The sequence below is a fragment of the Filicampus tigris genome, chromosome 1 (genome assembly GCF_054856515.1).
Source record: "Filicampus tigris isolate MCC_2025a chromosome 1, RoL_Ftig_1.0, whole genome shotgun sequence".
Lineage (NCBI taxonomy): Eukaryota > Metazoa > Chordata > Actinopteri > Syngnathiformes > Syngnathidae > Filicampus > Filicampus tigris.
The window spans coordinates 28,323,955-28,348,951 of NC_141217.1; the positions used below are offsets into that span (position 1 = coordinate 28,323,955).

General features: G+C 43.0%; 2 protein-coding genes across 4 annotated transcripts; one reads left to right on the top strand and one right to left on the bottom strand.

Moving 5' to 3' along the window:
- Positions 1 to 38: 38 nt before the first annotated feature.
- On the bottom strand, positions 39 to 17,065 carry zhx3b (zinc fingers and homeoboxes 3b). Of its 3 annotated transcripts, none has more exons than XM_086030306.1 (7): positions 16,899 to 17,065; positions 8,156 to 9,042; positions 7,563 to 7,649; positions 6,009 to 7,472; positions 2,359 to 3,030; positions 873 to 1,104; positions 39 to 793 (listed from the first exon to the last, which is right to left on the bottom strand). In XM_086030306.1, the coding sequence occupies exons 2-7, from the start codon at positions 8,888 to 8,890 to the stop codon at positions 783 to 785; spliced, it is 3,201 nt and encodes a 1,066-aa protein (XP_085886432.1). In that variant the 5' UTR covers positions 8,891 to 9,042; positions 16,899 to 17,065; the 3' UTR covers positions 39 to 782. The 3 variants fall into 3 exon arrangements, with proteins under 3 accessions (XP_085886432.1, XP_085886416.1, XP_085886423.1); XM_086030290.1 differs by lacking the exon at positions 16,899 to 17,065 and adding an exon at positions 16,226 to 16,350; XM_086030297.1 differs by having other exon boundaries at positions 40 to 793; positions 16,582 to 17,065.
- Positions 17,066 to 21,163: 4,098 nt separating this feature from the next.
- On the top strand, positions 21,164 to 24,997 carry rab5if (RAB5 interacting factor). The gene is made up of 4 exons (XM_086030457.1): positions 21,164 to 21,482; positions 22,552 to 22,655; positions 22,743 to 22,872; positions 23,176 to 24,997. The coding sequence occupies exons 1-4, from the start codon at positions 21,375 to 21,377 to the stop codon at positions 23,215 to 23,217; spliced, it is 384 nt and encodes a 127-aa protein (XP_085886583.1). The 5' UTR covers positions 21,164 to 21,374; the 3' UTR covers positions 23,218 to 24,997.

Here is a 24,997-nt window from a genome sequence, read left to right on the forward strand (position 1 = left end):
GGTGTTGCAATTTGTTTGTCTAATTTGATAATCATGTACTGTTCACCATTTTGAAGTGTACCCAAGTAAGAATTTTGAGTAACCTTTCATGACATTCAGTTTATTCTGCAAATACACCTGTAAAAATGATACATTTAACCTCAGTAGGGAACCCTGGAAAAGTTCTGTTTTACAGTCAAATGTATGCAATGTAAACGCTCCCAAAAAAATAAAACGTTCATACACGTCGAGGACGTCAAGGAGCGATTGATTCCACGATACAAAACTCCATCTGTCAGTTATTGTGGTGTGTTCTGAGGATGAACGAGTCCCCATCCTTTATACATAATGGCCAAACTCAGAAAAACAACCTCAGTGCTTCATTTGTCATTAAGACGCTATGAAGAGGTCAACTTGCACTGTGTCAGCTACCAGGGTCCAGAGAGAGTTAGTGCAAGATGGCTTTTTTTTTTTTTTTTTTTTTTTTTAACTTTTAAGGCTTCAGGAAACATCCAGCAGCCACGCAAACTGCATTGAATGAGCCTCCTCAGTCACGGTAGATCCCCACCACACTTATTTTTTATTCTACCATCACTTTTTCTTCCACTACTTGAACGGCCAAGAGGGAGCATGGTGCTCAGCAGGATATTGGAAGGGAAATGGATAAAAAAGCAAAAGGGTGGGATGCAGGGCCAGAGAATTTTGTGTCCATCTCATGTCGTGGCTAAAGTCACATCCATCCTTCGAGGAGGGGGTGATCCAGTTTCAAGGGCCGTTCCCATCCCTTCATCCTGTCATGTTTGTCAATCTGCTTCTGTAATGAGTCAAACCGTAAGAAAGTACCATTAGTGTGTAACTACATTCCATTTTAGATTTCAAGACACACAAACTACCTTGAGTAGTCTTGTGAGTGTCGCCGTCCCTTGCTTGGCCGCACAGCGACTGCTCAATTTTCTCGTTACTTCCTCTTGGGTGCGGCTCCACAGGGGAGGAGCCTGGTGGCGGCGGTTCAGCTGCGGGTTTAAGCGCGGGCACTTGCTCCAGTCGAACCACAGATGCCCTGGTAGCGAACCAATATCTCACCAGATCTGTTGTCAAACCGGTCACCTTTGCCAGTTCCTGTAACTGCAGCCGGAAAGACCAGTGTTCAGTGCTGCTCATTTCAATGAACATTTGCACACACAAAAAAAAAAAACAAATATGAAAATTAATCATTTTAATGCAACTTGACACAAAAAAAGATAAACTCTCTCTCCTGAAGTACACAATATTTGGATGTGGTTTACAAATGGAAGTATATTGATGCAACACTAAGAACTTACAAAGTGAATTCAGAGATCTGTTTCTGAACACATTACACGTTTGAAGGCAATAGCTGTTTTTCACCACTTCAATTTTCCAGATTTCTTTTAGGCATGGTTTAGAACAGCGCCCAGTGATACACTTTGGCATCTGCCATGTGCCTACATGCGGACTTGAGCACCTTTGTTCCCATCGGTGGTTATGTGGCGCAATTTCAATTTCATTAATTACAGTAAAACCTGCTCCATCGCAAGTTCCAGGTTTGCGGTCTTGCTATTTTGTGGATTTGTATTTTTTTAACTAAATTACTATGACGGCGGCACAGTGGTTGACTGGTTAGCACGTCCACTTCACAGTGCAGAGGTTGTGGGTTCGAATCTGACCTCGACGTTACTGTGTGGAGTTTGCGGGTTCTCTCCGTGCCTGCGTGGGTACTCCGGTTTCCGCCCACATTCGAAAAACATGCATGGTAAGTTGATTGGACACTCTAAATTGCCCCTAGGTGTGATTGTGAGTGCGGATGTTTGTTTGTTTCCGATTGGCTGGCAATCAGTTCAGGGTGTACCCCGCCTTATGCCCAAGAATAGCTGGGATAGGCTCCAGCACGCCCGCGACCCTCGTGGGGGTAAGCGGATTGGACAACAGATGGATGGATAATTATGATTAACTGCTTTGGTGGAACTCATTTAGATCAGGTATCATTTCACTAACAACCACTAGATGAGGGCACACTAGTGCGAAATCAGGTCAATTTGAAAGAAGAATCTTGATGCTAGAATGGGCCATGTTCTTCAGTAATCAACAATTGTTTGTGGATTGATTAGTTACAGTATGGAGGAGTGTCGAAGGTGCTCAATCCATGAACCAAAGATGGCTGCCACTTATAATGTTGATACTTTTTCGTGGTTTTGAAGCCTCATTTGATGTAGTTGGTTGGTTTTTTTTAACCTTGATTGTTAACGACACTTTTCTCTGTGTCAGTTTTAGAAGACATTTATTTGCAACTGACGGTGAATTGAATTTCTGCCTGTGTGAATGACCTTTGACCCACTGCACCGACTCATTTGTGGTCAGTACCTGTGACTCTTCCTGACCGCCGCGGTTGTCAAGGTGCGCCTGAAGGAAGCGCTCGTTGTCCTGCTGGAGGTCCTCGTCCAAGGCCGTGTTCTGGTAGGCCTCCAACCACTTGAGCTGGCTGTTCTTTTGCATGTAGCGACAGTCCCCGAACCAGCGCACCACGTCGGGCCGGGGCAGCCCCGTGCCCGAGATGAGCTCGTCGTACTGGGCGGCGCTGGGCCACTGCGTTCGCGCGTACACTCGCTTGAGCAGGTGCAGCTGCTCGGCCGTCTTTTTACCTCGCAGAACGGCTGCTTTGGCGCTAGGCATCGGCGCCGGGTTCACGGACGCGCCGGATTGAGCGCTCGCGCAGAGGCCGTCCGCCGCCTCATCCTCCGGTTTGCCGTTGGCCTCGGTCACCTTCAGCATCTTCAGATTGATCTTTATCGGGTTGACTTTGAGTTCGCCGGAAGCGTCGTCGTTTGGTCCCTCCTCGCCATCGGCTTCCGTCTCACCGCCCGATGCTCGCACCGCTTCCTCTTTCAGTCTTTCGGCCGCCGCCGCTTTCTTCCTCCTCTCGGTGAACCAGTTGTGGATCTCCCTTCTGGTCATCTTGGTCTCACTTCGAAGTCGGTCCACTTCTTCTGCTGACGGTTCGGCGACCTGAGCGAAGCTGGCCTCCAGCGCTTTGATCTTAACAAAAAACATCAGGCAAGAACAGTGACTCAACTCATTCACTGCCATCGATGAGTGTGCTCCTTAATTATGTTTTTACACTCAATTATGAGATTTTATATTATATCATATGACAATGATGTTTTTATACTTCAACTCAGCATCAACAATGTCAACTGTTTTCTAACAAGGGTGGGTGCTGGATGGTCTGATGCTGCTCCACTTTGAATATCAAGCTTGAAAACAACTTTACTGATGCACAACCTCCAGTAGATGGCAGCGATGCAACATTTTACATTTGAGATCAGCCCTGTTTGTGACTACAAATCACTGGAGGTAAAAATGGTTAACACTCCAACCAACATGTTTGAAGTTTGACAAAATTAGCCATTTTACATTCATACAGAAAATGTTTATGAATAGTATTCCTAGAGTATGGTCATGCTACCCGTGGAAAGGCCGAGCTAACCAATCAGCTCCAAGCTGGTTAAAAAAAAAAGCCATATCTACGTCACACAATCGCACATCCTCCCTGTGTTTCTCGGCCGCCAGTGCTTGTGAACTTGAGGGGGAACAAGAGGTACTAAGATAACTTTCTCTGCACTATGTCTATTGGCAGCAGCTACGAGGTGCACGGTGCGGTCTCCTCTCCTCTATCTAGGTAACTAATCCATGCCTCTTTGGTGGCGAAAAAAAGCCACACTTCTAAGTATCACTAGCCCATAAGAAGAAAAAAAACGGGAAAAGATGGAGAAGCAGGATCGCAATTTGGGTTATGATTAACAAGTATCTAGTGAGAAAATAATAGGACAGCAATAAAGTAATCACACCATGGTTATTCTTATCGCTAGCCTTGGCAGTGTTCGGTCCCAATCACCAGCGAATAGTTGACTGTACTGTTTAGAGATGGACCAATTATCGAAATGTACTCTTACATAACATCATTTTTTCAGTTATCTTCAGGTTCGTAACTTTTGTTGGCAGTAACTTCCCCACTTTCCCTCACTTGCCCAAAGACTCTGAGATAGATTATTTGCTTTTGCCGATTCCTTGATTGAAATGTTCTATTTCAATCGTTTCTAATCGTATACTTTCGATCTGCTCAAAATCCTTGAATTTGATTAAGACACGTTGGGAGGAGGACGTAGGGGAGGCTATCCCTGATGAGCTTTGGTCGCGTATCTTAACTCTGGTACATAAGTCTTCCATATGTGCAAGGCATTCTCTTATTCAATGTAGGGGTGGGCAATATGACAATATTAGATTGTTAAGGGGTTTAACGTGTTGACGATCTCATAAAGCCGAAAGATCGTTTGATCGTCGACAGGGCACATTCTATACACTTTAGCTCTATGGCGGCTCAAAGCCGCTGCCGCATACCCGACCAACCAATCACAGCACACACAGTGCACCGTACGTGACACTCCCCACCTCGCTGTTTGTTTGTATAGCGGCGAGCTATAGCGAAAAGTCACCACGAAGGAGAGTTGGTCCCGAAAAGAAACTCCACATCCACAGTGTCGATTTGGTTTGGCTTTTCCTCGGAGGAGAAAGCGCAAACCAGTATATTTGCAAAGTTTGCAGAGACTCGGTTCGGACGTCAGATGGCGACATGACAAACCTGTTTAATCACTTTTGTGGACAGCGCCCGCAAAAAAACTACGCCGACAGCCAAAGCAAACGGAGATCAGACACATGGTAGCCAGAGGCAGCCGCTAGCTCCAAGCTAACAACCCACGGTAACACAGTCATTTAACAAGAGCACTCCACATGAAAAGACAAGACAGCAGTGTAAAAAAGTAACTGAGGCAGTGACTTATTACCTCGCTGAAGACGATTCCCATTAAAACAGTGGAAAACGAGGGCTTTAAAAGACTCTTCAAACTTGTAACCAGACCCGCGTTACGAGCTGTGTTTTTACGTTTTACGTTATGTTACCTATGTTTACATTCACTGTACATTTTGATAAAAATTGGTACTATTCAAATTAAAACCTGTTCAGAAAGTTCAGCTGGCTTAAAATGTCTTTTTTTTTCCTTTTAGGGTTTTATATACATTTTAAATGTTTTATATGTTGAACATGAGGAGAATTGACAAAAATGTGCAAAAACAAAAACAAAAAAACGATGTAGAAAAAGAATCATGATCGTGATTTTATTTTTTAAAAATCGTGATATATTTTTGCCATATCGCCCACCACTAATTCAATGTAATCTTGTGCATCGTGTCTATTATACCAAAGTTCGTCTTGCTAAGGTCTGTAACACGATCTCCCTAGCCTGTGACAGGTGCCAACAGTCTCCTGCAAATCTGCACGAGTTATTTGTCATCATATCAAAGGTGATTGGTCAGGAAACTGACCCTAACCCCTTAAGTGCTCGACTTGGGTTTTTTTCTGCGGTGTCTCCATTAAACTCTTCTCAAAGAAATGGTCTCCCTTTATGACTATTGTTGCGCGGAGGCTCATTTTGCTTAAATGAAAGTCACCCCAACCTCCTACTTTTATTCACTGGCTTTATTTTCTCAAGCTATGTATCCCTTAACGTACTTTTGAAACGGATTTAAAAAATGTCTTTACTTTTTTATTCCTACCACATGCGGTTTGTGACATATTTTCCTTTTTTGTTTTTAAGTTTGACCTGTAAAAAGCGTGCGTATTTTAACGTGTAATTTCTCATTCATAGCTATGACGTTTCAGAAAAAAAAAAATTCAACCTGTTACGGAACTTAACCCTTGATTCATAAATATGACTAAATATTACTATTGTGGAAATTATATTACTGTTATTATGTTATTATCGTGAAAACCTGATGTGCTTTAGGAAAAACATGGGCAGATTTGGAATTAGAGCAGAAGTTTACTCTGATTAAAGCAAATTCATAAAAATGTGTTGACCAGAAGAAAAAAAACGTAAGGGTTTCTGTTAGTACTACTTTTCCTGGAATGTAAACTTGCCAAACTGGCAAGCATTTTGTTGTTGCTGCTATGCGCTCACCTGGTGGGGTTCTCTCTCCTTATAGCGGACGACTGTGAAATCAGGAGAAGGCGACCTTGGCAGCCTACGTGAGGGCGTGGAGGGAGATGTGGGAGTGTGCGTTGATGTCGGGCTCAGAGGAGCAGAACTGTGCTGCGGCGTTTTGGCGCCGCTGCTGCTGCTTTCGGACAGGTCGATGGGCCCGGGGCTGCTCTCGTCGCCGCCCGCCGCGCCGCTCCCTGCCGACGACTTGTGCGGTGCGCCTGGACCGGAGCGCGGGCCCTTCAGGTTGCGCAGGTGGTAGCGTCGATCGCTGAACCACTTGCGCACTTCGCGCACCGTGAGTCCCGTCAGTGAGATGAGACGGTCCACCTCCTCCTGGTCGGGGTACGCGTTGCTCAGAAAACTGTCTTTGAGCGTGCCCAGCTGCTCCTGGGACTTCTTGCCCTTGCAAAAGCCGGGGTCCAGGAAGGCGTTGATGCCGCGGGAGCTCAGGGAGCTGCCGGAGGCGCCAGCCACGGGGGACGGCGACGAGGATTTGGAGGAAGGGGAGGACTCTTCGTCCATTTTGAAGGAGTTGCTCGTGCTCGGGTCGGCGTCATCCGCACTGGCGCTCGAGGCGTCATTTTTGTTCCCGCCACTGCTCGTGTATTTGCTCTTCTGACCGTCGCTGTCTGTTGTGCTGCTGCCGCCATTTGGAGGCTTGCTGTCTGTGCTGACTTTGGGGGGATTTGTACTTTTATTGACATCGCTTTTGCTCTTGCCATGGGCACCGCTGTGGCATTTCACATTGGCGCTACTCACCTTTGCATTGCCATGATTATTGCTACCCTGAGTGAGGTTGAGGACACTAGCTTGACTGCCGCTACTAGTGACGTTGCTGGCGGCCCCTCCTCCGCTCCTGCTACCCTTACTGCTGCCGATGACGCTGCTTCCCGTACTGCTGCTGGCCACCGACCCCACCATCATGCCGGCGCCCTTGTCGGCCACCAGGGCGGCGGCGGGCCGGGCCTGCATCATGGGCCGGGCCGCTGCCTGGGGCTTGGGTGTGACAGCCAGTGCCACGGGGGTACCGTTGACCTGAATACCGTTGGCCATCACGGGCTGCGTGACGATGACGCCCCCTTGGCTAACAAGAGAGCCCTGCAGGATTTGAGGGATCCCAGTGGCTCCCAGGACCGTGATTGTGTGCGAGGCCGGACTCTGCGGCTGGTTGTGTGCGCTGGTGGATGCGGTTTGGATGACGGTGTTGAACATTTTCCTCCTGGCCTCCTCAATTTCCTCAGGAGACCAGCTGATGCCTTGTTTGAGCCGTTGCGCTGTGAACCAGATCTTGATCTGCTCTTCTGGGAACTTAGTGACCACCGTCAGGTAGCAGAGCTCCGCCTTCGTGGGATACGGGAATTTGCTGAAGGAGGTCTTCAAAAAGGAGGAGGAGTCCATGGAGGCATTGTAGGTGGGGATGCTGCTCAAAGGAATCATCACCTGGATGGGAAGAGTTGGAAAGGTGAACAGGAGGTTTCCATGCTTACAAGCGTCCATGTTTAAATGAGATAGAACTGAGAGAACAATTACTTTGGGGAGATTCTTGGAAGACGAAGCATCAGCGGAAACTGCGGTCGGAGAGGACTGATGCAGGCTTTTGTTCTGAACAGAGACCACCTATACATACATTGGATTAGAGATGCAACAATTGATCCACAACTATTTCAAGAGACGATTCATCGTTGAGAGACCAAATCCTCAGAATTTCAGCCTCTAACCTGTAAATATCCTCAGATTTCTATAGTCTTCCAAGAAAACAGACTGATTACCTTTGTCTTTAATGAAAATAAGACATTTGCAAAATAATATCTGCTTTTACTTTGGACAAAAAAAAAAAAGATCAACTTTTTCCCCCCAATTTTGTGACATATTATGGCCCAAACCAGTATCCGAATCATAAATCAATTTATGTTTGTGCATTTTCTGCACTGTCACTTTGAAATAATGTCCCGTTTTGAATAAAGGGATCGATATTGAATGAAAGATTCAATGAACAACAATGAAAAAAATTGACAGATGAATTGACTGTTAAAAAATAAGCAAAAGTTACAGCACAACATTGGATATTGTAAAGCAGTAAGTTGAACAGGAGGAGAGAAAAAGCAAGCAAGAAGTGAACCTACCTGTGTGATGGGGGTTTTGAGCACCGGCAAAGCTCCAGAGCCATTGACGATCTGAATCGCAGAGGGTAGTGTGACCTTGGTTGGTCCGTTGTGGACAACTGCGGGCACATGAGTGACTTGGGTGACTGCAAGAGTCTCTTTTTTCTCGGGCTCCTTGGAGCCCGATAAGGAGTGCGCATCCGAGGAAGGGTGGGACATTACAATTCGTCTGAGCTCCGATTTGCCCTTCAGCATCTTCATGATTGGGGTTTTGGTGATGGAAATCTCATTATCTTTGCCTTCATCTGACCCAGTTACTATTGTTTGCTCCACCACCGCCCTCCTCTCCCTCCTTCTCAGCTGCAGAGGGCAGTTAAAGGTGCTGGGGTGAATCCTGGCATTATGCAGGGCCAGGCCTTCAAATTTAAGCGCCGAAAAGCCACAGTTCACACAGAGGAAGCTCGGGTCCGAACGGAATTCCGGGTGGCCGGCGTACACGTGGTCTAAGAACAAGTTAAGGTCGTAGGTTTCAAAGTTGCAAGGCTTACAGATGTAGTTCCCTGCATCGTCGATGACGGGGTCTGCTGCGTCGAGTTTGGGAGAGTCCGCGAGTTCCGGCGGGCTGTGCCTGCCGCCGCCTCCGGAAATCGTAGTTTGCCGCTGAAGAAGCGGAACGTCCGCTTCAACGTCCTCAAAGTGCTGCATGATCTTGCTGGGGATCATGCAGGGTATCGTGGACTTCCTCTTGCTGGCCATGGTGTGGCCACACGGTGGAGAGCGTCGCTCAAATAACTGCGAGTGGGGTGTGATCGGGAGAATGGGTCGTTGCTGGCAGCCTATAGGCCGGGCATGGCGGGAGGGAGTGCGCACGGCATGTCCACACGCCCACTCGGTCCTTTCATGGTGGCCTGGAGGGGAAATGTGGAGATGACAAAACAGATGGCGGTTAGGTTACAATGAAAGAAAAAGACAATTTGCATCACAACTTGTAAACATAAAATTGCTCGGCTCCATGAGTAGACAAGCTGAATTTTAAAAGCCAGCGGAGGATATTAGCAATTAAAATATGATGGCTTTTTCCACGCTCAAACCAATAAAACCCCCAAATATGATTACAAGGCATCCTTATGCCGTGAGGCTCATTAATGAGAAGTTTTCAAAATCCACTCTGCTTATTCACTAAAGCCTTTGTGCGAATGCTCCTGTCTGAACCCTCCTTCCCCTCCCCCGTGCCGCTATGTCTCACTTCCCCACCATCATGCCCCCCCAAGCTGAGAGCAAGAGAATTTAGGAGGAAAAAAAACCAACAAAAAAACGAGCCCTTACACACGCGGACAAATATTGGGACAAACACTTGAGACCGCTCGCATTACAGGTTGCTTGTCAACTGGAGTTCGGAATACCCCTCAACTTGGTGATTTTGTTGCGAGAAATGAGTGAATATTTTCCTCCATATCCTGCGTCTCCAACATGGCGAGGCTATCCGGGGAGGAGTTTCACCATCCCGCCTTCCCCCGCTCACTCCCCCAGGCGGCGCACAGACGAGAGCTGCTTTGAGTAGCCAAAAATTAGACTCGAGTGATGTCAAATGACTCCAGTAAAAGTAAAAAGTAGTTCTCCAAATAATTACTTAAGAGTTTAAAAGAGTTTTCAGTTAAAAGAAAAGTAGTTGAAAAAGTAACCTCTGATTTATTTATTTTTTAAACTAGACCATGAATGAAACTAAGACCGATGCAGCCACAATTAACGCTCTTCTCTTCCATGGCGAGGAATTCCATTGGTCTGGTTGAGTCGGATGAAATGCAATTTGCATTCACATGCTGTGGCTGACATGCTACTTTCATTCCACAGAGCATCACAATCCGCAAACATAAATGCGAAATGCTTTTCTTAAGTACAAGCTGGAGGAGCTGCTGTAGACTGTAATGTTGACATTTTACAGCAAACACGTGATAGAGCTGTGTTTTTTCCAGCGTCCCTCCATCCGCTTCCGCTGGCTCTTCTCCTCATTGGGGTCATGGATGAGCTTGAGCCTATCTGTAAAGCCAATTCAGAGTCCTGTCATGCTTCATTTGAATGAGTCACTTTGAACATTTTGGAAAACTTTGAAAAGCTTTTTTAGTGGGGCTGTGCTGCTGCGTGCGGTCATTTGGCTGGCTCCATTTGATTTATCAAAAAGAGTCAAACTGAATTACAAAGATGGATGGGCGCTCCCGTTATCATTAATAGGGAGAATTAACACAGTCAAAATAAATATGCTCCAAAAAATTCATTTATTTATTTCAGTCTATTCCAGTAAAAATCCCTATATCATTTTTTAAAGAACTAGACAAACTATTAACTACCTTCCTGTGGCATAAAAAAAACACAATCTTCTTACGTTGCCTCTTCCTTATTCAAAAGGTGGCCTGAACCTGCCGAACTTTAGATCATGTTATTTGGCTGCTCAGTTTCATGCTTTGTGGATATGGTTTGATTCTAAATCAGATAATGTCAGGTGGTTGCCGACAGAACAGAACGAAGCACAGGATAAATTAACGGTAGTACCATTTCTGTGATCTAAAAAGAAACTTAACATAATGACAGAAAAAACTCAATTATTTCTGCTACATTTGATGGTTGGCAACAATTGCACGCATTAATCAGGCAAAGTACAAAGATTATTGATAAATTCACCACCGATGAACAATCTTAACATCCCAGCATCGTTAACAGATAATGTTTTGCAAATGTGGGTGAGGAAAGGTATAAAAGTTATTGAGATCTTTACACTAAAAGTGACTTTGAGTTTTTGTCAGTAGTTTATAGTCTCGGTAAAAAACTTTTTTTTTTTTAAATATTTGCAGGTTAGGAGTTGGATTAGAAGTCAAACTAAAGATACGTTTCCATATACACCTCAGGAATCTCTACCCGAAAAATATATTTTGGAGCCAAGATAAAGTGGAGCGAAAGGATTAATATCTTTTGGTTATAAAACTATACTCAACAATTTACCAGACTGTAAGTGGGCACACAAACAGAACGAGATGGGAGGCTGATCTTGGATGTAGTTATACAAAGGAAAATTAGATGACTTTCAATTGATCTGGACACCTTTTTTGAATATTGTGACCCATCTTGAAATGATTTCAGATTAAATTGATTTCCTGTTTGTTTTTATTTTTTTTTCCATTTCTAGATGTAATTGTTGTTTAGTGCAGAGAGTTTTGTTTTGGAAAAGTTGAAAATTACAAATAAAATGTGTAAAAAAATATATATATATAATTTTTTTTAAAGAGTCAAACGGCACAAATATTCAAGTTGGTGTAACAGAGACATGCGATAAGTTTCTCTGACGAACCAAAAAAGAAAGATCGCCTTAGCAACAATAAATACATGTAGATAAAAATACAAGTAGTGAGCAGAATTTATCTCAATGTAAAGCAGTAGAAATATTGTTTCTTGACAAAAATACCCAAGTAAAGTATAAAGTACTTTGACCAGTGCAATTTATCTAAAATGTTATTTGATTAAATGTAACTCATTACTACCCACCTCTGGCAAAGGTGGAGTGATTATAAGTACCGCAAGGTGGTTCTGGGGCCTGCACGTGACACCTCACACACAAACTAACAAAGGTCACCGATTGACCAGTTTTACTGCTAACTTCAAAAGCCTCTCAGAGTGCTGCCCCTTACTACGCAAGGCACAATTGCTGGTCGATATTCCAAATCAAAATGTTGGCCAAGTCACAAACCTGCCCTTCTTCAAACAGCGTCAAGGCCTTCTTTCTCTCTCTCGTGCCCACAAAGTAAACACACAAAAAGTTCATGACAAGAGAAAAGTCACGCTACGTTACTTCCAGACACGAGTTAACGCTCACTCCACAGGGACGCTAAACTTTCACACACCAACATCAGTTGTTTACATTGAAATGCAAAAACTTTGGCTCACACCACTTGAGGTGAATGAGGAAATGAATTGGCTTCCACTTGATAAGACCCCGGCAATTTCTTCTGCCACATAGTGAGAGGTTAACCAGCAATGGGAGATTTGTTTGTGTCGAAGGAACGAGATGCCCCTTGTTCCTTCGGGCGTCCCAGGGTGAGAGTTCCTACTCTTGTCTTGGGCTGTTGCGCACCCCTCCTAGTCCTCTGCCATTCAATTCTGCATCAGGGGGCACCGCGCTGCCAAGGCGGACTGGTCACATGACCGAAACAAAGGCTTCTGGGTGGACAGTCTCAGTCGTCCATTACGCGGCTGTGTCGGGTGAGATGAGCGCGAGCCAACGGTGGGGGATGGGAGCCGCTTTGGGGTGTGAACTGTCGGGGAGGAAGCGCCGAGGTGTTTCACAGAGGAATTTTTCCTAGCCGATACCCCCCCCACCCTCCAACCACCGCACCCTGCCCACCCCCGCTCTTCGACGCCCCCTTCTTGCTCCAAACTACAATCATGCAGTGCTCCACCCCACTTCGCCACCTCACCCCCATCCTTCTCTCCTCGCTATGCTTTCTCAAACTGGAATGTTCCAAGCCAAGAAGCTCCTCAGTCAGTGGACACACTGTAAGCTACAGTCAAGTTCGGCTTCACGGACAAACATTGACATTGTTCTGCAATTATGATTGGGGGAAAAAAAATGAAGGTATAAAATGAAGGCATAAAATGAAGGTATCAAATTTGGCGCAAATGGACAGAGCTACAATGTTATCCTGCGAGGTTTCGCCTCATCAGGGTGCCCGCTATAGGCCTCAGTAAGGTGTGGATGCAAACAAAGCATTTAACTCACAGAGTATGAACAACGTAACGGCGTCAAATTGGATGTCACGTGTTGTGGCGATGGCGACTTTGTGTCGGGTATTTGCATGTGTGGGTTTCCTGTGCGACTTGGAGTGAAGCGATGGAAGTGGGGGTCGGCTGGGTGAGCAAGGGAGCATATGCGCTTACGTTCGTATGCATGTAGGGCGCGGGGGTGGCTGCCTGCGTGCCAGTGAGTGCGTGTGACGCTTGTTTACGGAGGCACCGAGGCGGCTCGTTTTCCTGCACGTGAGAGTCTCGGATATGCGGGTGACACAAAGAAATCCTTTTCTCACGCTGGTTATTGAACACCTGTTTGGTGGTTCTGCAAATCTGCACATGACCTCTTTTCGTCCCTCGGCATGACTTTTGCGCAGGCCTCGGCTGGATCCACACCACAGAGTGTCGGCCAATAATAGCATACACACAGGCTCCGCTGGAAAGAGGGCTGCGTAGCGTGGCCACAAAAATACCAGGCACTAAGCAGCGGATACACTCGCGCTGATGACAATGCTGTGCTTGAGAGACGTATGTACGCCGTTTGCTTGTTGACTGAGTTTCAAGCTTCCTCGCTTGTCCTTTTACGTCACACAGATACACCCCCCGCCTCCACTTCCCCTCTGGCCGTCCCCCCTTCCCAGTATTCCTCCCCCTCCTCCTTCTCGTAGCATGCTTGGCCGAGAGAGACAGGACGGCAGCGCCACTGGTGTGTTACTGTCCCCATGGCAACCACCTCCTACCCCTTCACCCCAACCACTAGAACTAGCCACCGGCAGTTCGCAAACACAAAATGGGCATGTGTACCACACACACACACACACGCACGCATTCACTGTGGCTACCTACGTGTTTGTTTGAAGCGGCATTTGGAGCATCCCTGGACTGCTCGTCTTTTAGTACCTCCCACTGACAGTATTGGTGTTTCCCCAGATAGGTGTGGTCGGCACGGAAAGTTATTGCCCTGGGATGATGCTGACTCTTCCTGTTGACCACATGCCTGAGTGCCCTTCCAGACATCTGCCTTGGTTACCTCTCGCTCACTTCCCTCATGGAATTAATTAAGATAGGTCTGCGGTGACCTAGGTAGTGCTGAATCCCAGTGAACAGAAAAAAAAAAAAAAAAACATAAAATGTTAAAGCCAAGTGTTTCTCTAACCTTCCTTTGTCCACCAACTTTTTCTCAGGTGCTTGTTTGCTGACATTCACAAGTCTCTGAGGGACTCGCTTTCGCCCATGACTCCGGCTCAGCATTGGCATCAGTGCAACACTTCATGTCAGTTTCCTACTGGCCCATCTTCTCTTAGCGACTCTTAGGTCACAGAGCAGATGGCTGTGTGGGTTGCAAAGGCTGCATTGCTGTGGCCTCTACCGGGGCATGCAGAACTGGACTGCTCAATACAGAGCGACAGACAGAGAGAGAGAGAGAGAGAGAGAAGGAGAGAGAGGAAAAATGGCGTCGCATCGTGCTCAGTGCTGTCCAACCTAAAATGGCTGACATCACAAGCTGCTAACCAGCCGAGCAGAACGCAGGCTGCCGCTACTGACCTAAGCCTGCTTGCAGCGGATGTGGGAGTGAATCAAATCAGCGTGCTCTCGCCAAGACTGGGAAAGACTCTCAACTAGCAGTTGACGCCGAGCTGGTTGCCAGTTTGGTAGAGATACGCGAATACATTGTCGTCATGACAGTGGGGAGGGCGGGTGACGTCACTGAACGGGTGGCTCACTGAAATTACTTCCTCGTAGAAGCCTTAAGTGAAGACTGAGGATACAATTCAAAGAATTCAAAGGGTTAAAGTAATCTCTCTCATTCATGCATCCTCTGTAAGGTGACATCAAAAAAAGCAAGTGTAGAAAGAGTCAAGTTGTCAGTATTCTATGGCGTTCCGGCTAAACAAAACACAGCAAGCTTGAGCTACCAGTACATCTGTGTTGTTGTAAATATGGTGCTTTTGGCCTTCACAGCGGTACAACCTGACTTCAACATTGAGTCACAGGCGGGCACCAGTGTTGTCGTGGGTGAACTCTTAAATGCCCCAGAGTCAAACAGTCATGACAACACGATATGAGTCATCGCCAGGCCAGCATGCTAACTTATTGTCGACTACTGAGCATCACAAACAAGCTGCTCGGAGCTCATCATTTAATAATAAGCAAAAGACGAAGATTCAAAAAAAAAAAAAAAAAAAAAAAGTAATTGAATTTTTAAAAAATGCAGTTTGCCTATTTGCAAAACATTTAAAAGGGGCCACCATGCGTGTCATTCAGATTAGAAGAATTGCATATGGAAATACATTTAATATTATAAACAATGTTTAATGAAAAGTAAAGAAGGAACATAAAAAGAGCACAAGTTAAGAAGCCTCTTTGCAAAACTTTTAAAATGTGCAACAATGCGCATCATACTAATTGAAAAACTAGAACTATTATTCAAAGTATACTAACAAATTGTACATGGCAACAATTCTTAATAAGTGGTAGGAGTACCACTAGTGGTATGCTGGCCCTCGCTTGTGGTATGCAAAAGAATCACTGAATTAAACACATAAAATTACAACATTGAAAACGTGAAAAACTTATTACAGCGAAACTTGTAGCTATGAGTACAGCCAATTTAAACCTTCTTTTAAACCAATGATGTATTTTTTTAACATTAATTTTCATGTACTGTACATTTTAAAAAACATTTTTAAGTTCAGTTTTATTTAAAAGAACCTGCGTTTTAAACATTTAAGTACATGTTTGACTTATGTGCAAAACATTTTAATTGAATCATTATGTTGTTTTTTTTCTTTTCTTGTTGATCATTTTCAATCACGTGACCATTATTTGTTCGCCCACCGATCCGTGTTTGACATCGGGAAGATTCTCTATTCAAACACTCATTAAGCAACGCAACAAAACAATGCATGATGTCACAGGAAAAACAGCATCTATATTTTAGGGCAGGGTTAATGTTTGTGTATGGAGCTTACTACAATAAATATGAGAATAATTTGTACAGATACAACTTTGAACCTTTTTCCTATGAACACGCAGGCCTATTAGGCTACTGTATATTAATGTTGGTCATCATAGTGGCACTCACCAGTATTTTGGGAGGTTGTGCATGGATAGTATTTTTTAAAAATCTGATCAAAAGCAAAGGTTATGATCTTATTTGCAAAACTTTTGATGATTGTCATTAAACTGGGGCAATTTTATTCATATCACATTTAAAATTTGTATTTGAAATCTGTTTGAAATTATACACGAATGTTCATGTATTGTCAAGATGCACGAATAATAATTAGAAAAAGAAGAAGAACAATTAAATCTAACATTGACTTATAAAATCGGAGCCGCCGAATGGGAACGTCATCGACATCACACATTTCCCATTACGATGAGTGTTCATATTCCTTCCGCTCAACTTGAGCAGGCGGAGTGAGTCCCAACTTCGTGGACACGACAATAATACGCGTTCGAACCTTCGTACTCGCAGCGTAGAATCGGGAGGAAAAAAAGAAAGAAAGACAAGTCCCCAGCCCTCGAACAACCCTCTCCCCCCACCCCCGTCGGCTGTCGCCATTTTAAGTAGGCGACCTACGGTGCAGCTGGCCGGCGAAGGTGGACGCGAAGTTGGGCGAAGACTGAAGCGCCCCTCGTAGAAATTGAGACCAAGAAACGACACTCACCTCACGTTGTCGGCACACGTCGCTGTGGCAAACAAAACACACAGCCCAAAAAGTTTTCAATGGTAGCAGCTCAGCGCAACCAGCACACCGACGGCAGGTCTGCGCCTCATTGATGGTAACTTCGAGGTGGAAGCTGCTCCGTCCATCGGCCGGTTGTCAAGACGCCCGAAGCCCGACCGCTAGCACTCGCGCCCGCGAACCTTCTTCGGTTCGGGATTGTGGTTTGATTTCGAGTGGTTCCAGTGTGAGAGCAGCCAATGGAGGGAAGCAAAATACGGCGGACGTAGAGAGGGGAGAGGCGAGCACGTGACGCTTACGTCATTGACGGTGGAGTTGGCGTGAGAGCGTGAAGAGGCGAAGTGCCCCAGTGAGAGAAAGCGGCGTCCCGCCGTCCATCGAGCCACAAACATCGCACCGACCTGGACGGGGTGCAACATCCCGCCCGGCACACTTCAACCGCATGCAGTGCAACTAAAAACGCCACTAGCACACCTGTGTGTCCCCAGGTGACCTCTCTTAAAGACACAGGCACGCATCAGTCGTTCTTTCTTCTTTCTATTGGCAATCAAAAACGACAGTCACACACATTACGCTAAATTTCTTATTTGATTTTTAGTCAAAACAAGACACACACTCATTCAAGTTGTGCCTTGGTTTCAATGGACCACGGATGACGACATTTGCAGCCCACTGTCAACTTTGTAACAGTAAACTCCGTTGTATCGCAGCTCTGATTTCGCAATCCCCATATCACAAATTTGTTATGACTGTTAATTTTGTTTGTGACATTACATTACTATTCCTCTGTCTCAATATATTATGTGTTTAGATGTGTTTGTGTTGGTTTAAAATTGGGTTCAAAGACCTTTAAAAAACGTTCAAGTGCCTTAAATACTTGTATTTAAAAAGGGTATTTCTATAGCAGAGATTTCAAATCTTCACCTGGTGCTGATGCTTTATTATATTATTATTAATATATATATTTTTTTGCACATACAAGTGTAATTGCACATCCACTACAGTAGATAGCAGTGGCACTCTCATTGAGCCAAATGCTATGTCCAACTTCAAAGGCTGCGTCCTCCAAAGGCTAAATTGGAAGGCCGCATTACAAAACTAGATATTATCTGATTTCTGTAGTCCTCCAGGAAAGCAGTGATGTGATTATCTTATCAAACTAAAACTTTGCTATTACTTTGGAAAACGGTAATCCATGTTTTTGCCTATTTTCTGACATGTTACGGACCAAACCAGGAACTGAATCTTAATTTGGTGTTGCATTTTCTACACTGTCAATTTTGAAATAAATAGCCCTGTTTTTAAATAAAGGGATGGAAATTAGACATGCTTTTTTTCATCCAATTAATCGACAATATTCATTGAAACATTTTCAATTAATTAATGAATTTATTAACAGATTAATCAATTATTGAAATGATCGTTAGTTGCAGCCCTACATGTACTTTTGTCCGAAAACATCAGCCATAAAGGAAACAGTAAGTATAGCAAGTTGGGCTAACCTGTTTGTTCATGTGATATTCTGCATATAGCAGGTTTTTAGCGGTCCAACGTTATACAAAAAATAACATTTGACAAGGACGACTGGTGCGAGTGTTTTCACGCACATGCACCATGGTTGCAAGTTGCAACGCACCTGACAACGACTATGACGACGAGTACTACTAGTAATAATGAATTGGTCTTATGTAGAGCTTTTCTTTGCACAAAGAAAACACAATTGACATAATAAAATATTTATAATGCCTCGAAAATAAGGAGGATTCTCTTTTGGAAACGTTTGGAAATGTTTGCAGCCCTCGGAGGAAAAACTTTGGACACCCTATACTGGACCATAACATGTTATATCACATGTGTTTGTGTGTATACTGTCGCGAGCCTTATTTAAGAGAGACTGAGACATTTTCGGCTGTTTTCCGGTGTCTATTGTATATAGTTTTTTGTGTTAATTTGTTGATTTCACTTATTGCATTATGGATATTCTTGTTGTATGTAAAGTGCTTTGTTACAGTTGTAGCTATTGTGAAATGCGCTATATAAATAAAATTGTATTGTATTTTATAGATAGAGTTGTAATGTGTTGCAGATATCTGTAATTCAGTCTCATATATATAAAAAAAGAAGTTACACAACAAATTAATATTTTCAGAGGGAAAAAACGTTGTAATGCAATCAGAATAAAGTCACATTTTTAAAGAAAAGAAGTCATCTTTCCAACAATAAATACATATTTTGTTAGGATAAAAAGTGTGAGAAATGTAAAGTCGTACTTTTTCCAAGATAAAGTCGCAATATATGATACATATGTCAATGTAAGGAAAGAAAATCATGTTTTACCAACAGAATTCCCATTATACCACTTTATTCTCTTAATAGTACGCTGTTTATTCTTTAAAAAAAAAATCTGACTATGCTTTGCAAAAAAATGACACATTTTGTTCTCGGGTGGCTGAAAAAATAAGTCTTTATTCTCATAATAAGCACTTTTTTTAGATAATATGATAATTTATTGCAGGTTATTTTGTGGACCCCTGGGGGCGACAGTTTGAAAACCACTGTCCTAGGAAACATAATACAACTGGGGGGGGGAAAAACGAATCGACACGATTGAAAGCGTAATATACACAAAGATAGGCTGTGATGAAATTGATCTTGTCCTGACTCACCCGAATTCAATAAAAACCTCAAAATACTGTACTGGTAAATAAATGCCGCCGCCACAGTGAGTTAAAATACTGTTTGGAGGAAAAACACAAGCACTTAGACAAGGATGCAAACTGGGAAGCAGGTTTTAAGTGTTTGCCAGTGGTGGTACCTGGCACGGTATGTACATGGAGAATAATGGAACCAGGCCTGAGCACCAAATTAAACAACCAGTACGTTTTACAATGAGGCATGTTTCCATTCAAATTTGCAGGTTAACCTCCTTAAATATCACGGCACTTTGAAGTTTTTACCCTGAGGGATTATCAGTTTTTGCTTAACTGTTAATATTGTCTGGCATGTGTGCACATAAGGTAATCTAACTTACTTTGGTGTAGAAAATAGTTTGTTGTTACGTATAAAGTTACCAAGACAGTATTCACCTCATCGCCTATCCAAATAGCAATTTTGCCAGTTTCTTAGGTAAACACAGCCTAATGAAATTCTAATATTTGCTTCTTTTTTTGTTCCAACTGATGGGATGATCTACTTCATGTGCTCACTTAAAAGTAAATGACTGTATGCAAGACAACTTCTGAAATACATACAGTGTAGTATGTTTATCACACGGTGTTGATGGGCAATACCGGACATTTTTTATTCAAAACAGTGCTATTTTTTACCCCATGAAAATACATGACAACATTTTTAATGTGTTTTGTTCATTACATATAAGTGATAAGAAATTACAATACTTGAAGGGGTTCTTTACTAATTTTGCAATTTTCACCGGTAAAAAAATAGTATTTTGTCTGTAATGAACTTGATAACGTTAATTATTTTTCATGTACAATTAACACCTTCAAAAAATGTATTTTGCCACTTGCTGTCGACAGTAACAACCAATCACAGCTCACCTAAAATTCACAAGTTGCGGCGTGATTGGTTGTTACTATGGACCTGCCTGATGGGTTCATTGTGAATGACCACCGGCCTCAAATTGTCCACAGCTTTAAAATTGAACACAATTTCTTGGGTTTTATTTACATTTAGCATCAGTTAGAGTCACACCAGTGAGCAAAATTACAGATCCCAGAATGGTAAGCTGCTGAACTGTCATTTTTGTGTAGGAAGCCCAGGATGTCATCTGAAAGGTTAATAATGTAATTATTATGGTGGACCTTTATACAATTGTTGGTTGGTCACGCGCTACAATGCTGACATTTTAACTATACTAGTTTTTCCCCCAACACTGTCATTTCTAAATGTACACCAATGCAAGTATGATTAAAAAACAAATACAACAAAGATAAGTTAGATAAAGCTAAGGTAAGTGGCTCTACTTTACTTTTGGTGGGGAAGAGCAACACATAATCAAATTAGGAAAATTTCCATGGTGAGCTACAGTGTTTTTCGAAAATCCCTGCAGGCTACTCATGTGGCCCTTGGGGGCTACTTGGTGATCGCAAGCATCATGTTGATGACGCCTGCCTTAAAGTATCTGCAGACAGCTGGCTCTGGGTCCACCTGGCCACAACGTATATGTCAGGCTGGTAAAGTGGTATCCGTGTTGACGTATTGGAGTTTTTTTTCTCTTGAGTCTACTCTGAATACAAGTACAGAGGTAGAGTATTTTCACTAGTTTCAGTGCATCCCTATGAATAGTTGCAATGAGTTCTACCTGATGAGGTCATTGTTCCCCTTTAAATGAACATTTTGGTCAACAGAATGCACTCATTCCTTTATTTATTGGAAAAGATGATATGAGTGTTGTGTAACTGTAACCCATCTGGTAAGCACGTTCGTGGGGCTGGCATAGGTTTACATATATTGACCACATGAGGTCGCTGTAGATTTTCTGGACCTTTTTGGCAATAGAAACACAGGGACGTCGCACTCTCTGATTGGCTAACTCTGGCGGGGTCAACCTACGATGCGCATGCTCAGTCGTCCTTTTGAGGCTAGCGTCTAAAATCTGTCAGATCAGCGGACAGTCCTAACTCTTAACACCTTCCGATACAGCATAACACGGATTGCATTTACTCGCCGTCAGATAGTAGCATTTATTGGAAGGTGTCTTTAGTTTGTCATTTTAATTTTTCGACGCGTGTGGTATAAAGAAGCTGTAAATAATGACGAGCAGCTCAAAGCGGAAAGAAGAAAGTCATCTGCTGAATGGGGGTGTCAAACAGTCCACATGGAGCAAAGCGTTCAACAGTAATGCAGTTTGGGAGGAGAAGGTCAGTCGGCAGCGCTTTTAAAATGTAACCAATCATGTTGTCGGATTTTGTTTTGCGCAAATCACCTGGTTTGTTGTTCGTTGCATCAGAGGCGGATAACATGATCTTGCGGCTATGTTCAAAATAATTCGTAATCTACTTATACTGTATATGAATTGTCCAATCTAAATGAGCAATTTTAAATGTGATGAATGCAGATTTAGCTTTGCAGTCTCAAAGCGATCCGTTAAAATATTCTTAATTTTGATATTCGGATAATCTTTTTTTTTAACTCACTGACAAAAAGAAAGTTTCCAGTTCGTAACCTGCAACTGTAACCTAAACAGAAACTGTACCAGATGGAGTGTGTGAACCTTGTAATTAAATGACAAAGTGAAGACGTCCTCAATGAGGTAACAATCTAATATGCAATAAGGGGACGAAGTGCTGAATCAATGTGGACAGTTTTAAAAACAATAACAAAGCTAAAAACAAGAAAAACAAACAAGACACCAAGATAAGGGCATAGTCTTGGGCTATGTTGACGGATAAGGAATAGAAATTGGTTTTAATGTGTTTTTTATAAATGGACAGTGAGGCGGGCCTTTGCTAATGTGCGCCAACCGGTACGGCATTCTAAAGTTTGGGACGAGCAATTGAAAAAGCTTTATCCCCTCTAAGCTTCCGCTTAGTCTTCGGTACCTCCATCAGGATGCATAATACATCCGGCAGGAGTGTTGGGTTGTAGCAGGTCAGAGAGGTAAGGTGGGACGAGACTGAGATTTGAAAGCAAACAGCAAAATATTAAAATGCACTCTTCAATGCAGTGGCAGTCAATAGAGGGAGGACAGAGAACGAGGTATTTGCTCCTTCTTGCATGTTTCAGTTAAGTGGCGAGATGCAGCATTTCAAAGCACAAAATACATGAATGTGACGCATAAGTATTATTAGAGAACTCTTACGTTTACAAGAAACAAAACATATTTAACAGATCCGGTGAGGGAAAAAAACATGGACATTGTGAAGTGTTGTGGAGATTTAACTGAAAATGCACCACTACAGTTAATTCTTCCTTTTTAAATCTTTGCAGGATGAGTTTTTAGATGTGATTTACTGGCTCCGGCAAATCATTGCAGTGATCCTTGGTGTCATCTGGGGTGTCGCCCCACTGAAAGGGTTTCTGGGGATTGCCATGTACGTATTCTTCAACCTGGCACTTCTTCATATATCATTAGCTTGACTCGGCAGGCTCATTTTCTCGTCATGTTTTTGCCTCATTAGATTCTGCATCATCAATGCTGGCGTCCTCTATGTATACTTCAGCAGCTTTCAGCAGATTGATGAGGAAGAGTACGGTGGAACGTGGGAGCTCACTAAAGAAGGCTTCATGACATCTTTTGCTCTGTTTCTGGTGGGAGAATATTTCATGATGCGTGCATAGACTTTCTGATAAACATTTTAGGCTTGTAATATTTGTGCTTCACGAAAGCAAGACCATTTCTTTAGTGGAATAAAAATATGTATCAGATAAAATGGGAATTAGGTGGTTGCAGTCCTACTGAAAATACCTTACATTCAGTACATTATATAATAAACTAAATTAATTGTGGAAATATGACAATTGTTCTTCTTATATGTATGCATCAACAGTTTGAACTTGCCAACATTGAACTCGGCTCACTTATTAATGTCTCCCATTCTTTGTCCTTCTCAGGTGGTGTGGATAATCTTTTACACAGCCCTACACTTTGATTGAAAGGATTCCACCCAACACTTCGTACGAACATTTGCGTCAAAAAGCAGGAACTCTATGACTTCCAGGGTGCCGACGTGGCCACAAACAGTATGACTCCTCAGTCTGCACTGCATAATGGAAATAGTTGGTTGAAGATGGACATGAGTTAATCAGTTTTTGTTGTTGTGGGGCCGCTTTTTTTACAGGTGACAAACCTTGCCATTTGTCATTCTTCCTCCCTTGTGTCGTTGTCACCATGTCTGACAAAACATTAAAAAACACTGTGGCTCTGGTTCTATTTCTAATGAATCAAAGCCTTTATGGATGCTACCCTTTCGACTGACTTATCTTCTGGAGAACATGCATATTTCCATCTGTTAGTACAGTATATTCAGTCCATTGTACCGGTACAACTTCTGCGCTGGTCCCTCAAGTTTCAAGATACAGACAATACAGCTCATTTTCTACCTGATAGTCACTTGGGTAATGTTGACACTATTCTTTGATTTTAGGATAAATCACACCAGTCGGATGCATTGATATTGATGCTGTTGATTACTCTCATACGGAGTGTGTCAGAAAATGTCACAGGACTGGTGTCACAAAAGATATTTCAAATTCAAGTTGCTCTAGCATGGCCATTGTCTTCATGGCCAGGAACTGCCAGATGCAGTTCTGTGAGCAGCCACTTTTTCCTGCCACAACTGGAGCCTCTGCACTGAACGACGCAAATGACAGAGGACCTCTTTCAAGATGGTTTTGTAATACATCTTTTGTGACACCAGTCCTGGATCTGTACTGACACTCCTCGTTTTATGCCTTTGCAATTTGATTGCTACAGTCTATTGTTTTTTTTTTCTTCTCAATTGTCTTGTCGATTTGAATTGATCAAAATTCTCATTCGGACTGCGGTACACTGATGTTTATCATCTGCTCCAAGTGTGTTCGGTTTTAATAGTGGATGCGTTTTAATATTGCTGCCTGTAACTCATTAGGGCTGCACGATATTAGAAAAACATGCAATATGGATGTTGACTATCGCAATATTGATATTGGGATATTCAACATGTACCTTAAAGACATTTTTATTGTCTAATGAAAAGAAGTATTTTTTTTATGTGGGAAAATGAACAAGCTCAATGTGTTCTTAGCTAATTGTAATTCCCTCTAGACAATGTCCAACTATTGGCGATACGCATTTAAGTTTGTATCTGTCTGGTCAAAGTCACATAAAAGCATTCAATTCTATTAGAAAATTATTGCATGTCTCTGCGATATGTATATTACATAGGCCATTATCACGATATCGATATTTGATATTTTTGATGTATTGTGCAACCCTATAATTCATTCTACCAGCCTAGATCCAAACGCGCTGTCGCTATACAATAAATCACAATCTGTCCATCCAGCGAGGAGGAAACTGTTCAGAGATGTAAGCTAAACTTGGCCTGTGCACAGCAAGACAAACTGTTTGTATATCTCATTGTCATTTAGCAATTATTAGTAAAAGAGGGTATAGAAATAATTTAATGTAGCTTCCAGATCAGTCTTACCTATTGTTTTAAAATTAATTTAAGGTGTTCCAGTCGTCAAACCCAAATCTATGTACTTGCCTTACGTCTCGCAGGATGTAACATTACTCAGTATTTTATAGTTGAGAACTTTTGTTCTCGGTTCCTGCAAAGTTGTAATGAAACTGTTATCCTATATATGCAGATTGTGGTTGAAACGATCGTGTTTTCTGATCAAATCTTTTGGGAATCATTAAACATGGGCTTCATTTGGCCTCCGTTTTCAA

Coding starts and splice junctions, on each gene's coding strand:
- rab5if (XM_086030457.1), top strand. CDS start 21,375: ATGACGAGCAGCTCAAAGCGGAAAGAAGAAAGTCATCTGCTGAATGGG. Junction 21,483..22,551: donor ATGCAGTTTGGGAGGAGAAG/GTCAGTCGGCAG, acceptor AAATCTTTGCAG/GATGAGTTTTTAGATGTGAT. Junction 22,873..23,175: donor CATCTTTTGCTCTGTTTCTG/GTGGGAGAATAT, acceptor TGTCCTTCTCAG/GTGGTGTGGATAATCTTTTA.
- zhx3b (XM_086030290.1), bottom strand. CDS start 16,301: ATGAACACTCATCGTAATGGGAAATGTGTGATGTCGATGACGTTCCCA. Junction 7,473..7,562: donor CTTCCAAGAATCTCCCCAAA/GTAATTGTTCTC, acceptor CTTCCCATCCAG/GTGATGATTCCTTTGAGCAG. Junction 3,031..6,008: donor AGGAGAGAGAACCCCACCAG/GTGAGCGCATAG, acceptor TTTTTTGTTAAG/ATCAAAGCGCTGGAGGCCAG.